The sequence below is a fragment of the Peromyscus leucopus genome, chromosome 3, assembly GCF_004664715.2.
Source record: "Peromyscus leucopus breed LL Stock chromosome 3, UCI_PerLeu_2.1, whole genome shotgun sequence".
Taxonomy (NCBI): Eukaryota; Metazoa; Chordata; class Mammalia; order Rodentia; family Cricetidae; genus Peromyscus; species Peromyscus leucopus.
The window spans coordinates 30,689,594-30,704,498 of NC_051065.1; the positions used below are offsets into that span (position 1 = coordinate 30,689,594).

Below are 14,905 nucleotides of genomic sequence, written 5' to 3' on the forward strand. Positions count from 1 at the left end.
CTATGTCTATAGGAATGCTATCATTTTCCACATTGGTGCTCTTTTTTTTTTCCACACAGGGTTCCTCTGCTTAACAGAGTTCCAAGCTGTCCTGGAACTCACTATGTAGATCATGCTGGCTGCAAATTCATAGAGGTCCATCTGCCTCTGCCTCTGCCTCTTGAGTGCTGGGATTAAAGGCATATGCCATTGCTGCCCTACTATTGATGCTCTTTTTAAAGCAACTGGAGCATCAGAACTGGTTTTCTTAGCCATGTCATTACATATGCAAATATTTACCTAATCCAGATGAAAACTGACATCAGTTCTTACTGATTAATTATCATTTAATCCTAGAAGTCCTAGGCACTAGTAGTATTTATTTTCATTAATTTGTTGATGTTCTAACTGCATGTATAGAAAAAAGCACTGTGTTGTTTTCCAGTATCTGTTGATTTGTTTATCTGAGTGCTTGTTTGAAACATGGTTTCTGTAATTAAACTGGTCTTAGACTTGCTACTTAGGTAACAACAGTCTTGACTTTTATCTCCTCTATGCTGGGATTGGAGATGCTGTGATGCTTCTTTAAAAATAATATTTAAATAAGAAGTCAGAAGAGTTCATTTGCTAATAAGAAGGATTGTTTTTACTTTGCTTATGGTCTGAAATTGCCATTTATCAGCAACTAGAATGTGTACCTGGTAGTGGGGAGACCAAAACCCTGAGTGGAAATGTGATTAAGCCTTGCCAATTTAAGATAAATCCAAGAGTAAAAATTTCCAAGTTTCCTCTGCTTTTCTAAAAATAACTTTCAGGTAATTTTCTGGGTCTTGATCAAAGCAGGATTGTGAGGACTATAAGATTCCATTGGGAAATAATAAGGAATAAAGAGAAGTCTGTGCAGGCATCTCTCTCTTCTCTTTTCCTAGGTCAAAAAGAGATTGGATACAAGACTAATGGTTGGTTAGGAGAGGCTGGGCTGATAACAGAACTACTCATTACTTGGTGTGTGCATGTGTGCCTGTACACATGAGTGTGTGCACCTGAGTGTGTGTGTGTGTGTGTGTGTGTGTGTGTGTGTGTGTGTGTGTGTGTTTTGTTTTGAGCAAATGTTGGTCTTGAATTCCTGACCTACCAGACTCTGCCTCCTACATGCTGGGATTACAGGTGTGTGCCAAAGTGCCATTTGAAGAAGACTACAATGAAGCTTGCTTTATGAGACCTTTGGTCAATTGCCATCCATTTTCTGGAGAATGATTATTTTCAGAACTCCTGGGATACATGAAAATCATAGAACTGGGAAGAAAGCATCCAAAACAATGTAGTTTTATCTCTTTTCTTCTGCATCCTGAGTGCTTAGTGTTTTGATTCTTGAAGGTGCCTCTCATATTCTATTTAACTCAATTGCTTCCTCTAGTGCTCAAGAACCATGCTTATTTTCTTTGTTTTTATTCAAAACATTACTTCTGAGCCAAGTACAGATTTGATATCAAGCTAACTTATAGTTACACAAAACAACAACCTGAACTAAACCAGGTGTTAGGAAACTTTATCTGACTCGGAAGTAGCACAAAGGGGGTTTTCCTTTGAGCTACAAGGACATTGTCCCTGGCCATATATAAGGGATGCCTTTCTAGGTCAGAACAGACTGGATTTGTTAACTTTGAATAACATTATGGCACTCCTGCAAGGGCGTGCTGTGCTCAGGTTTCCCAGGCACGTTGTGCTCATAACCATGGTGGTCACCATCCTCACTATCTCCACCTTAAGAAATCACTTTGGTCTTTCCTTTGCTTTGTGATTTTTGTGGTACTGGTGATGGGACCCAGACTTAATGCATGTTTAAAAACTGCTTTACCACTGAGATATCTCCAGTCCTTGTGTGTTTTCTTTGGAGACAGGATCTCACTAAACTGCAGAGTTGTATCTTGTACTCACTGTGGTGTATACCTTGCACTTGTGTTCTTCCAGCTTTAGCCTCCAGAGTACCTGATGTTACAAGTTTGTGTTACCAGGGCTAGCTATAATTCACGTTTATTGAACGTCAGAGTCCAGCATTTGCTCAGTGCTTTTGTGTGCACTAACTCACTAGTAGATACTATTCAATATTACTAGACAAATAACATGTCTAGGAGCCTCGTGTTACGTGTAAAAAAAACCTGACACATAGCTAGCCTCTTGGACTTTTGACTAAGATCATGTGTACAAAATTGCCTGAGATCACCTTTAAAATATAAACACAGAAAGTGGATCTCTAGGGCATGTGCTGGCAATCACCTAGGCTGTACTGGTTATCTTTATCCTACCTCTGATGAATTTCACACAGTACAAGTAAAGAATACCACAATTTTCATAATCAATGACATCTTGGGTTTCCCTCAGTTCATTAAAATCACATGGTTATTGTAAAAAGGTAGTCTCTTCATAAAGAGGACATAAAATCATAGACTATTTAGATGGAAAAAACTTTCAAGGTAAGTCATCTGCAGTTCATTTGGTCAACAGCCGACCATGTATTATTGTGCAAATTCTAATTTGTCTTAACAATAAAAATCCCCAGAGTCAGAGATCATGGTGAAAACTGAAAGATCAGAGAAGCAGAACAGCCTACCACTAGTTCTTATCCCTATGAAATCCTCAGGCAAAAAAAGGAGGAGCTCCTGTCTCCTCCTGCCTTATATTTCTTTTCTCTGGCCAGCCATATCACTTCCTGTCTCAACCTCCCTAGTCCTGAAATGAAAGGCATGAGATCCCAAGTGCTGGGATTAAAGGTGTGTGCCACCACTGCTAACTAGTGGCTGGCTTTGCCCTCTGATCTTCAGGCAAGCTTGATTTGCTAGAGAATACACAAAATATCACAATATATACGTTATATACAATGCAATCTCATAAGATTATATTGCCTAGTGACATCATGGCCAGTTATATTCCTGTAATTTCTATCATGTTTACATAGTAATAATGAAATCATTGAATAATGCATTTCTCAGAATATATCCCTGCGATTATATGGCCAATGACTAATTTAGTGGAAACCACTAACAGTTGTATTCTCCCAATCAATTTTTCACCCACCCCTGAAATTCCTCACAGACTCGTTCAGTCACCATTTGTGATACCACATGCTCCCACACTGTACCATGTTTATCTGCACATCTTGTTTCTTACATTCGACTCTCAGATCACATTTTGAAAATTCTGCTAGTTGTTTCATATACAGAAGACCCAGAGGTGATTCCAGCTGGATTATCTTATTGTTTTAACTTGTAACTCCCTTTATTTTCTAAACAGGAGCAAAATTTATTGGAACATTCCCCATTCCAGATACTTATAATCCAGATGATGATAAAATATATTTCTTCTTTCGGGAATCATCTCAGGAAGGCAGCACATCTGACAGAAGCATTCTTTCAAGAGTTGGGAGAGTTTGCAAGGCAAGATTCATTTATTTTTTTTTTCTTAAGAACTGTGTCTATATGCATGAAGTAATTCGTCTTCAGTGCTGAAGAAAAGGGGCCATTCATGACTGATAAAGTTGTAAGATGAGTTCACACTTCTATAAAAGTATAATAATTTTTGAGATGCAATTGTGAAAAAGCAAAAACAAGTTATTTTCAAATAGCAAATTTGCTTTTCAGTTCTTGACCTGTTTCCCCGGCCTTGTGCACTGTTTGGCACTCTGCTGATGTCTCTGTGTCACTCCCTGATATTTTCAGTAAGATCACTCACTGTCCTGGTCCCCAAAGGGAAAATGTTCTCATAGAACGTTAGACAATCCTACCTTAAAATTGAAAGAACACTAGAGTAACTTAAACAGTAACAAAATCATGTCTGTATTTTTATAAATACACACTACACATGTAACAACCATGTCTTTTGTTTGGACCAACTGAGTTTTAAATACAGTTATATTTTCTTATATTAAATACTTCCTATGCCATTAATCTAGATTAAATTCTGAGTGAAAAATGAAGAAGAAAAGATAACTAAAAGCATAAAAGGTTTTTCTTAAAGAAAACTCCAATTAGTCCTGAATATTGTCATTTTATGTCAATTATACTAACCACATTAACTGTTTGAGACACTTACACTTTGTTTCATCAAGGCTTTTAGTTGATTGACTATGGACTTTATAGACTAGAGACAGCACTTGAAGTCAAACTCTCGATGTCTGAATTTGTGTGTTCTTCCTGCCTTTGCCTCTGCTGAAATGACTTTCCGGAGGAGACATAAATCAGTTATGTGTAAGAGCCATTATGTTAATAAATACCTTCTTCAGGAATCTTTCCTCAGCCTTAAACAAACTTTTCATTTTCTTCCATATAAGCCTGTCACTTTTTGTTTCTTTCTATACCCTGGGGCTTCTGAACACTTCCAGGGACAGGAATACAAACCATCACCACACTTGAAATTGCTAATGACAACATGTCTTTTGAATGAAGCCGACTTGTGAGCCCAGACCATTCTTTACCTACTCTCCTAGCCAATAATGCTGTCTCTCCCACTGATCCTTTTCTCCCACAGGGCACAGATTCTCTCAAAGGCATCCTCGTTCTCTCAGAGTCTGAAAATCTACAGTCTCCTTTTAAAGCCTCCTGCTGGCATGAATGGCCATGCCTGGAGCGCTCTTAGTGTGTCAGTTTACTGAAGCATGCCATATAACAACAGCATAATGACCCCGAAAGACACGCAGGAGATTGACACTTTGTGTAAGAGAAGTATGTTAAAAATGTCAGAATCAGTTTACAAGCAGTAAATGCATTTCATGAGTCTTTTTGAAAACTGTACGACAAGCGTGCTGCTTGAAGGGAGGTTCAGTGCTTATTTCTTAATGGATATAATCTATTTTATTGAAATTTATCTGTAACAAAGTAAAGGTTTTGTTCTGGTGTAAATGAATCATAAAGGTAGATGAATACCTCAATCCCTGTCACAGTTATAAATTTCTATATAGAAGCCATAGGCAGGATTCCAAGCATTAACCATGGAATGTTCTTTTTAAGCTATGAAAAAAACCTCCTGCAAAAATGAAAAGGCATAAAAAATGCAGTAAATGAGTCTTCCCAACTTACAAAGCCTCTGAGACTACACAGTAAGATTCTGTTATCCTATCACCCTATCAATTATGAGATTAAATAAAGATGTGAAGGAAGAGTAAAGAAACAGAAACTTTTCACTCAGTGTGTCTCATCTCTTAATCATTCTTTTAACTGGATGACATCTTAAGACTGCTCACTATAGCTATGATCTATTGGTCAAATGCTCATGATGTCTGGTTCTACATGCTTTCTTTGCAATTTAATTACAGCACATCCAACTCATATTCATTGTTAATTTCTACATTATTTTCACATAAAGGAATTCTTCTGATATCATTTGCAATTTATTCTTTTTGTTGATATTTCCTTTATTTCCAAAACATCTTAATATTATTTATCTAATTTTTCTCAAGTAATAATAAAAGAGCATCTTTATCGTGAAAGAGGATTGAGTTTGATAATTATAAAAAAATAGTCTAGAAGAAAGAAGTAGACAGAATTAAGAGTAAGCTGTGGAAGCCCTTCTGACTTTACCCGGTGTGCTCCAGCAGCCTGGCGGGCCTTGCTCCTGCCTGCTCAGCTCGTGTTTCCCACGGTCCATATGTGGAAACACAAAGGTGCTATTCCTGCTGCCATTGTTTGCTCTCATATTTAACTAATACTTTGACACAAAAAGGTACTGTTGACAGTTTAAGAATTTTCTGCCTCTTTTGTTATTAAACTTGAAAAAAGGATGTTATATTGACCTGGAAAATGTGTTTTCTTGACTTATTTGGCATAAAATTATTGGTAAAAAAGAGATTCTGGTAATAGAGTACTCTGTCTCTCAGACACACACACACACACACACAAAGATTAACGATAATTCAAGAGAAGAGCTGATATGTTCAATATTATAATCCATTCATATATTATCTTTGAATATTTTACAAATAGCAATAAAATATGACTTCCCTACAACACATACTATACTGCTGATAACTAAGTTACCCTTTCTCAAAAAAAAAAAAACAAAAACAAAACAAAACAAAAAAAAAACTCAAAGTACACTGAGATGTAGTTGGAAGTCCTGCCAGGCCCCTGCAATCCCTTGTCCTGCTTATAAAATAATCACTCAGATGCTTATATTAATTATAAACTGTATGGCCACTAGCTCTGGCTTATTACTGACTAGCTCTTACACTTAAATTAACCCATAATTCTTATTTTTGTTTAGCCACATGGCTTAGTACCTTTTCTCAGTTCTGCCTTGTCATCTTGCTTCCTCTGTGTCTGGCTGGCGACTCCTGACTCAGCCTTCCTCTTCCCAGAATTCTCCTTGTCTGCTTATCCTGCCTATACTTCCTGCCTGGCTACTGGCCAATCAGCATTTTTTTTATCAACCAATTAGAGCAACACATTCACAGCATACAGAATGACATCACCCATCACTGAGGGTAATGCATATAAAAGATACTCATAACATGATATGACATAAATAGGAGATATGAAAACTCTAAGCTATCAGTGAAGTTTGAAAAAAATCATATGAAGAGAATGATTGAAATGAATCCTATAACATGAACAGGACTATGCTACATAGAGGAATGGAGAAAAGCATTCCATGCAGCCTTTGTCAGGGTAAATCTTGTTCATAGAATGCTGAAATGTTATGTTAAAATTTAAAGCATGTGTCAGGGGAGCAATGTCTTTGTTGTAAATTTGGTGATAAGAAGTCTTGCATGTTAGCAAGTGAGAACATGAACCTAGGTAATAGTGAGTTATTCAATATTTGAGGTACAGAGGTACAGAGGGACAAGATGGATATATTTAGCTCACATTTGAAGAATGCATCTGGATTGAGGAATACTTGTGATTAGAATCCTGTCATATCCAACATGGTATGAATAAAGACATGAAGGACTATTTAGGAGATATTTCAAATAGAATCTATTTGTATAGATATAAAGTGCAAATAAATATCATTATCTTGATGGTAGATCAGTACAAGCTAGTGCAATCCATACTCATGGTCATGTTCTTATCTGTAGTATTTAATGCAGTAGTCACATGCCGTTATGTTGAAATATGGCTATTAAGATGAAGAACTGAATTTACAATGCTTCCTTGTTCCCATTTCTGAAATGATGTTGACCTCACCACATGATAAATAAGTGTCTCATAGGTAATATCATCCTAGATGACATTTGTCATACAGATAAGTACTCCTATATTCTTGGTAACTGGGTTTTAGGAGACAAGACATGGGTCTTGACAGTGCAGAAACAGTGCATTCCTTTATGAGAGAGGAAAGAGCCTGCATGTTATATTGGGACATTCTGCAGCTGATGTGACTCTGGAATGTGTTAGCATATTCAGCTACTTAAAAGTATGAACTTGAGGCTCTCTAGAGTCTCACTTCTAGAGTTTGAAAGCTGCAAGGATATTGCTTTTGAGTCATGGAAATAACTGCAATTGTTCAGAAATATTTGTAGGCAAGATGAAGCACAAAGATGGGATCCAAAGGGACAATAACAATTTTAAGAAAGATGCAAATGTTCACAAAAACAATTGGAGAGACTTTGTTTTGTGGTGTGGTAGGATGGGTAAGAGAATTACCATCAGTCATGGTAAAGGTGTTTTAATAAAAAAGCACAGTTGCTACACAACTGTCTCCAGTTTCTGGCTATCACAAATAATGCTGCTATGAACATAGCTGAGCATGTGTCCTTGTGGTATAATTGAGCATCCTTTGCGTATACACCCAGGAGTGGTATTGTTGGGTCTTGAGGTAGATTGATTCCCAGTTTTCTGAGAAACCGCCATATTGATTTCCAAAGTGGCTGTACAAGTTTGCACTCCCACCAACAGCTTATCCTTTCTTAATGGAGATGGAGGAGGAGTGGATGGGGAGTAAGAAGGGATGTGGGGAGAGGAAACAGGGGGAGAGAAGGGAGGGTAAACTGTGGTTGGTGTGTAAAATGAATAAAAAAATTTAATAACAAAACAGTTGTGGGTGGTTACATGTCCATAATCCTAGTAGTAGAGAGCCTGATGCAGGCCAATAAAATAGAATGGAAAAGAAAGAAAGTATGGGGGTGTGATGGGAGGAGAAGAGAAAATAAAGAACAGGAAAATGAAAGCAGTTTTCAATGATTTTACAATCTAAAAAAGTGAGGTCTAATCACAATTTAAAAGCCAGGATTTGACAGTCAGCGTATAACTGATGACCGCTGCTTAGGGCATAGAAACATTCAACTTGGTATATACCTCCTACCCTCTTCTCACATTCTCCATCTTTAACCTACATGATGTGGATGCCCACGTCTTCTATGACTATTGTACCTAAATCAATAACAACATTAAAAAAATAAAACATAAGGATTAAGTGAGAGCATTGGATTTATATGTGACATATGCTCAATTGGTTATTGATATGGATTTCTGGGCATGAGCACATAAGCTAATGTAGGAGACTTACATGTGAAGAATGTAAAACCTAGCCATAGCACTTGAAAATGTTCACTGACACATATCATATATCATGTCTGTAGACTTTGGAACCTATTCAACTTCATATCTCTTATGAGCTGAGGAAGGTGGCAGTAGTGTCCTGGGGGTTCACTACCAAAGTATATTGGCAAGCAATGGCCTTGTATTATGTTTCCATTTGTTTTGTTAAATTGAAGAAGGTATTTCACTTTTGAGGCCAGGCTGGCCTGGAACTCATTGTGTAGTCCACACGGACTTCAAACTCTCCCAATCCCCTATATCCCTACTTTCTGACTGCTGGGATTTCAGATGGGCGACATCATGCACAGCTGGTATTTAGTTAGTTGTAAATATAGAATCTACTATTATTGCTCTCACTTAAAAAAAGATTTATTTTCTTATTTATTTATGTGTAAAGTGTTTCTGTGGATGCTACATATCTGCAGGAACCCACAGGGGCCAGAAGGCCATTGGATCCTCTGGTGCTGTGAGCCACCTGAATGGATCCTGGAAATCAAATTCTGGTCCTATGGAACAACAGCAAGTGCTTTTAATCACTAAGCCACCTTTCCAGCTCTCTGATTTGTTCTCATTTTTAAAAATACTTGTAATTTGTAAGTGTATAATATTTCAGAACACAAAGTACCTTGGAACCATATATGGTAAAAATTTATTAATAAGAGCTATAAATTTTAGTGAGAGATATGGAAGGAAGAGATATCAATTAACAGAAGTTAATTTCACATGACACTATTAATCAATAAGAGCTCAGGGGAATACCTTTATTTGAAAACCCTCTTTCAAAATAAGAATGATTTCCATCATACAAGACATATTCTCTAATGGATTATCTTTTTGTAAGATCGTGACTTTCTAGTCCAACTAGTTATCAATCCTTTCATATTTAAAAGGTATTTAGACTTAAATGATTCATAAAATCCTTGTTAAGCTCTATTTAATTCTTCAATCTTGTTGAACTGTCAATATTTTGAAGTACTAAGTGGGCCATCTTCCACCCTGGTGAATTTCTCTCATTCATGATAAATTATTTCTATCTCCATGGTGAGGAATTAGGTAATGACTGAATGCTCAGTCACAGCAGTATGGGGTAAATTATGGAGACGTCTGTCTATTTACATTGCAATTCGTTCACTTTGGGATACCATTGTATCTATACAATCCCCCCCCCGTGTGTGCACATGCGTGCGTGTGTGCGTGCGTGCGTGCGTGCGTGTGTGTGTGTGTGTGTGTGTGTGTGTGTGTGTATGTGCACCCTTAGTCATGTGCGGAAATGCCGGTCCCTTTAGTGAGGGTGGCCTGGCCGGCAGTTTTGCACCTCCAGGCTATTTTGATTACTCGTGGATTCCCTTCATTTTTGGAACCATTGTGGCAGGCTCACTTATGCAGCCCACTGCAGGTTCCAGCTGCAGGCAATGCCAGTTCTTTTTGTTTTGAGCATTTCCTTTTGTCTATGCCAGGAATTCAATTTGGATGGACCTTTCACATAACTTGCCTAGGGGTCTCATTAATAGCTGTTTGCTTCAATCCCACTTGCATTGTCTATTTTGATATATGGCCCTATTTGGACAATCACTGCCTTTGAAGATTTGTTTTTTAGGCTGATGACACTCTCTGTATTTATCGATCTCCACTGAGCTGCGGTTTTTGTGCTTACTTTTAGTGTGTCACTTACAACCTAAGTGAGAGATTTAGTGCCCAGCATTCCAGATGTGCTTTCACTGCACCTCCATCTGTTTTCCTGTCAGAGGAATTCCTGGGAAGGGATTTATAATGTTTGCTGTAGCTTTTAAAACAAAAATTAGGAAGCCTCAGTACTACCTGAAAGCACACCTACCTGTACCCAGCTGAACCTGCTAGTGCTTGGAAACTAAGTTCTTTAGCATAACGCGTTATCCACGCCCCGCATCTCCATCTTTCTGAGTTCTTTAACATCCACATCCTACATCTCTAATCCTCTTTCTGAGTTTCTGAAGTAGTGCGAGAAACTCTCTCCCTCTTTGCATTGATGTTTTCCTATGGCAAATTGCAAGCAGTTGCCTATAAATATTATTTAAGAAACAAATAAGCAAACTGAAATAGAAAGAAAACATTTCCTTGAAAATCTCTGTAGACATTTTATACCCAACATGGTATAAAACTAGGTGTGGTGGTGCATGCCTGCAACCCCAGTTCTTGAGAGAGAGAGGCAGAATGATCAGAAGTTCAAAGTCACCCTCTGCTCCATAGTGAGTTCCAAGCCAGCCTGAGCTACATGAGTTAATTTCTCAAAAAGCAAACAAACAAGCAAAAACAACAACAACAACAAAACCTGTTCAGCAGTAATGAACTTATTTTGCAGGAATCCAGATTTTTTTCAAATCCATAGACCCCCTAGAAAAATAATATGCTCTAAGAAATTATGACAATAAGGGTTAGAGTTATAGATCCACTTCTGATTAAAATGTCAGTATTTGCCCAGTGTTGCTCAACTGTATTATGTGCGAAGAGGGGAAGTTCCCAGAGCATTTCAAGCCAACACCTCTCCGTGCTCTCCTCTCCAGTTTCTGTCTTCAGCAATATCTATTCTTGTATTATACTTGGAATTAACAAAACAGGCCTTGTCCTGAAGTGTGATATAAATTTTGTAGTATTTTTTACAATAAATGAAAATATTATTCTACCACTGATGTTGTCTCTTGAGGGCAAATACACAGGTCATCTATGGAGCATTGTTAAAAAATCAGCATATAACGTTAGGGATACAATACCTTTGTGATTTTCACTTAGTGGGTGCTCTATTTCAATGTATCATATTCTTCATCTAATTTGTCATTTATCATAAAAAGCTCCATCTAGCGGGCTTGACATAGCCCTGTGCTGGAATATGCTGTCCAGTGTTCTAAAGAATGTTGAGAACATGGGTTGCCTACACAGCAACTGCCCGGTTTACTCCTCCTCTCTGTGCCTTCTCAGGCTGCACCGAGCTATTTCTATGGACAGAACTTAGGTTCTGAAAACTTAAATAAAGGGCCTACGTGTTTCTATGTAAGTGAATAAAAGTGGTGAGGATAATCCCAACTCAAGATGGCAGACTTAAAACTTAACTTTAATCGGAACAGAGAAATACAGTGAAACCTGGAAGAAGGTCTCCAATGCCTCATTTGACATACACCGTGTACATTAAAATATATCAACATTTAGATGGCTCAGCAGATAAAGCCACTCGCCACCAAGCTTGAGAAGCCAGTGGCTGAAGGGGAGAACTGATTTCTTCAAGTTGTCCTGTGATGGTCACATGCATGCTCTTCTCCCGTGAGCCTCTCCCCAGAAAAAAAAGAAAAGTGATGTTAAAAAATGTACCAATGCAGTCTATCAGGTTGATCCCAGTCCTCGGGGGAGACCTTGATCTGGAGGAGGTGGGAATGGGGGGTGGGATGGGGGGAAGGGGAGGGGGGGCAGGAAGGGAGAGAACAAGGGAATCTGTGGCTGTTATGTAGAACTGAATAGTATTGTAAAATAAAAATAAAAAAATAAATGTACCAATGCACTACAAAGAATAGCCTTAATGAGGACATTTCCATACATCGAAGGAACCAGTGCATGATAGTGAAGGTCTACTCGCACCCAAACAATGAGAAAACAACGCTGCTCTTCCTGCTTTCTACGCTAAGTCTTCAATAAGTTGTAACTGTGGTTTGTTGTGATGGGTTCATGGGAAGAACAACGAAACTGTTCTCAGTACTAAAAAGGAAAATACTGATATAATAACAATTTTAATAAGGACTGCCTCAGTTCATCTTCACATGATATCATACGTGACCATCCTCTCAGATGAGTTGTAGAAACAAATGTTGAAGTCTCCTGACTCACATAGAAATGGGTGAGATGCCACGTGAAATACGGAATTATTTATGGTCATGGGAGACTGCTGTTACAGAGACATGTATCTTTAGAAAAGGAGCCTGTCAGAGAGACCCCCTACCAACATCAGATCTAATTGTACCCCCTCTCTACTACTTCTAAAGACACCAGAGGCTTTTCTAGTACTTAGGATCTCAAGTAAATTCCAGGTAGCTTGACAGCCAAGAAACATTCTCCCTACTGACTAACAGCTGACAGCTGAGATACCTTAGAAGGCAAAACAAAGATGTATAGACACAAATTGCTAAGAAAAAGGGCAGAGAAGAAAACCAGCAACTTGCCTGTATGACACATATGTGACTCATTGAACTCAGTGAATTTGGGACTACACAATCTTCCATGCTAAGCAAACATTCTACTACCTCAGCACGTCCCCATCCCTGGAACATACAGCTTCAATACATTCACAATTGCCTTGGTGATTTCACTGATTTTCAGGATTCAGCAGTACAATTTAAAATCAATGAATATATTTCCATAGACCTTTTTTTCCCCTAAACATGTGTGAAAATGATATTATAAGGTGCTGAGAGACCTTTAAAGGGAATATTTTACACAGATAAAACTATATTTAGTATACAAACCCAGTATTGTGACCGTAAGTAACACTCCTGGGTGACAGCCTTGAGCTACTTTGCATGTCCGTTTAATATTTATATAAACCTCAATTTTCTTGCACAGAAGAAGTATGTTCTGTCCATTAGGCTGTATCATGACTTACCCACTTATTACTAGGTGAAAAGAATTGATAATCTGTTGTCAAAAGCCAAGCAAATGACTGCTCACAGGCACTCTCCTTACTCACCACCCAGAGGGGGCACCAAAGTTCAGGCTTGTTTACCTTTTTCTCTTTGGTGCTTTCATGTGCATCTTTGTGTAGAGGATCTAACAACAAAGGAGCCATGATAAATAGAGTGGAGGCACACAGAAGTGGCTGGTGCCCATGAGCTGCCGATTCTGACATCTCAATAATAAATCTTTTGTGTTGGGGAAACTGCTGGCTTCTGTAGAGCTTTAGAAAAAAAAAGTGAAGACGTGAACGATTTAGTACAAGAGTGATTACCTCCTTTCAGCCTTCTTCTGGGCTCAAAGTTTTCAGATGGGATTTTTGTGGCTTTGCAAACAAATACAGGAGCTGAGAGCTGGACAACAAAGTCAAACCGATACTTCCTTGCAGAAGAAATACAAAGTCTAGTGCACTGAATTCCCCTGTAATGCTTCCGGTTTCTCTGAAAGTTACTGTTCAGTGATCCAGTGCTTACTGAGAGCATTGTGCCCAAATTGTGCTCACTGCTCTGATGATAGCAGGTAGCTTTGACCTGGTTTGTTCTGTTTGTTTGTTTTTATCTGGAGCTCCTAAAGGAACTAGACAAGACAGCTGGGTAGAGAGACAAGAGCACTAAGAAATTATTCCATTTAAAATATGGCAGTTTTTACTTATCAAGTTAAAAAATAAACATTTCTTTTTTAATCAACAAATTTGGAGCTAGTAGGTTAGAATTTTTTTATGTTTACAACAGGTAAGAATTGAAAATAGAATAAGGAAAATGTTTGAATATGGACACTTATTGACATTTTATATACCAGGATATTTAGAAAAGAATGATACTTCCTGAGATATGAGAACTTTATATTATTTATTTATTTTTTGGTTTTTCAAGACAGGGTTTCTCTGTGTAGCTTTGTACCTTTCCTGGAACTCACTTGGTAGCCCAGGCTGGCCTCGAACTCACAGAGATCCGCCTGGCTCTGCCTCCCAAGTGCTGGAATTAAAACCATGTGCCACCACCGCCCGGCTTTTAAAAGCCATATTTAGATAAGTCTGAATTTACATCTTCAGAGACATCAGAATCATCAAATAGCTAGCTATGTAGAATACTGTTTGAGCAATGACACTCAAATAATAAATATACACAATAGAAATTTAAGAGCAGTTACAGACATGACTGTTATTTGAATGGCATTATATAGAGTATGCTATGTGGTTTTCTGACAGACAAATATAATTATTTCATTTCTTTTCTAATTGCAGTCCTTGAGAACTTCTTCATTGTGTACTTAATAACACACAGGCACCTTGGCCTTGTATGAAAGCCTTCCTTGGTCTTCCCCTAATTTACTTTTCTAACATTTTCCTTCACTAGTTTAATTGATCCCAGTTCTCATTGAAACAAGCTTTGTCTTGGTTCTCTCCATGTATTTTGGATTGCTCTATCTGTTGTACTTTTCTGCTAATATCCAGCCCCCGAGGCATTTCTGTAACTCATCTTTACACATGTGCCTGGACACCAACTGCCATTAAAAAGACATAGCATCAGATCTGTCACTTCCCAAACACCTCTCCTCATTTCTCTGTGTGCAGTTACTCCAGTGGAGGCTCCATCTCCTTGGCTCTCCAAACCTTCCTAAAGAATTTTGCCAATTTCATTTGTAATGCTAGTTATTTCTTAACAATTAAACATATATTTATGAAGCACCTAATTGGCGGTACTGTA

At 38.1% G+C, this 14,905-nt stretch overlaps 1 protein-coding gene across 2 annotated transcripts in view; it reads left to right on the forward strand.

Annotated features, from left to right (window-relative positions):
* Positions 1 to 14,905, forward strand: part of Sema3d (semaphorin 3D) — a 192,617-nt gene that overhangs the window by 135,387 nt on the left and 42,325 nt on the right. For both annotated transcript variants that reach the window (XM_028862073.2, XM_037203546.1), the window contains exon 8: positions 3,271 to 3,413. In XM_028862073.2, coding sequence (XP_028717906.1) covers positions 3,271 to 3,413 — 143 coding nt within the window. The remainder of the gene's footprint in view (positions 1 to 3,270; positions 3,414 to 14,905) is intronic.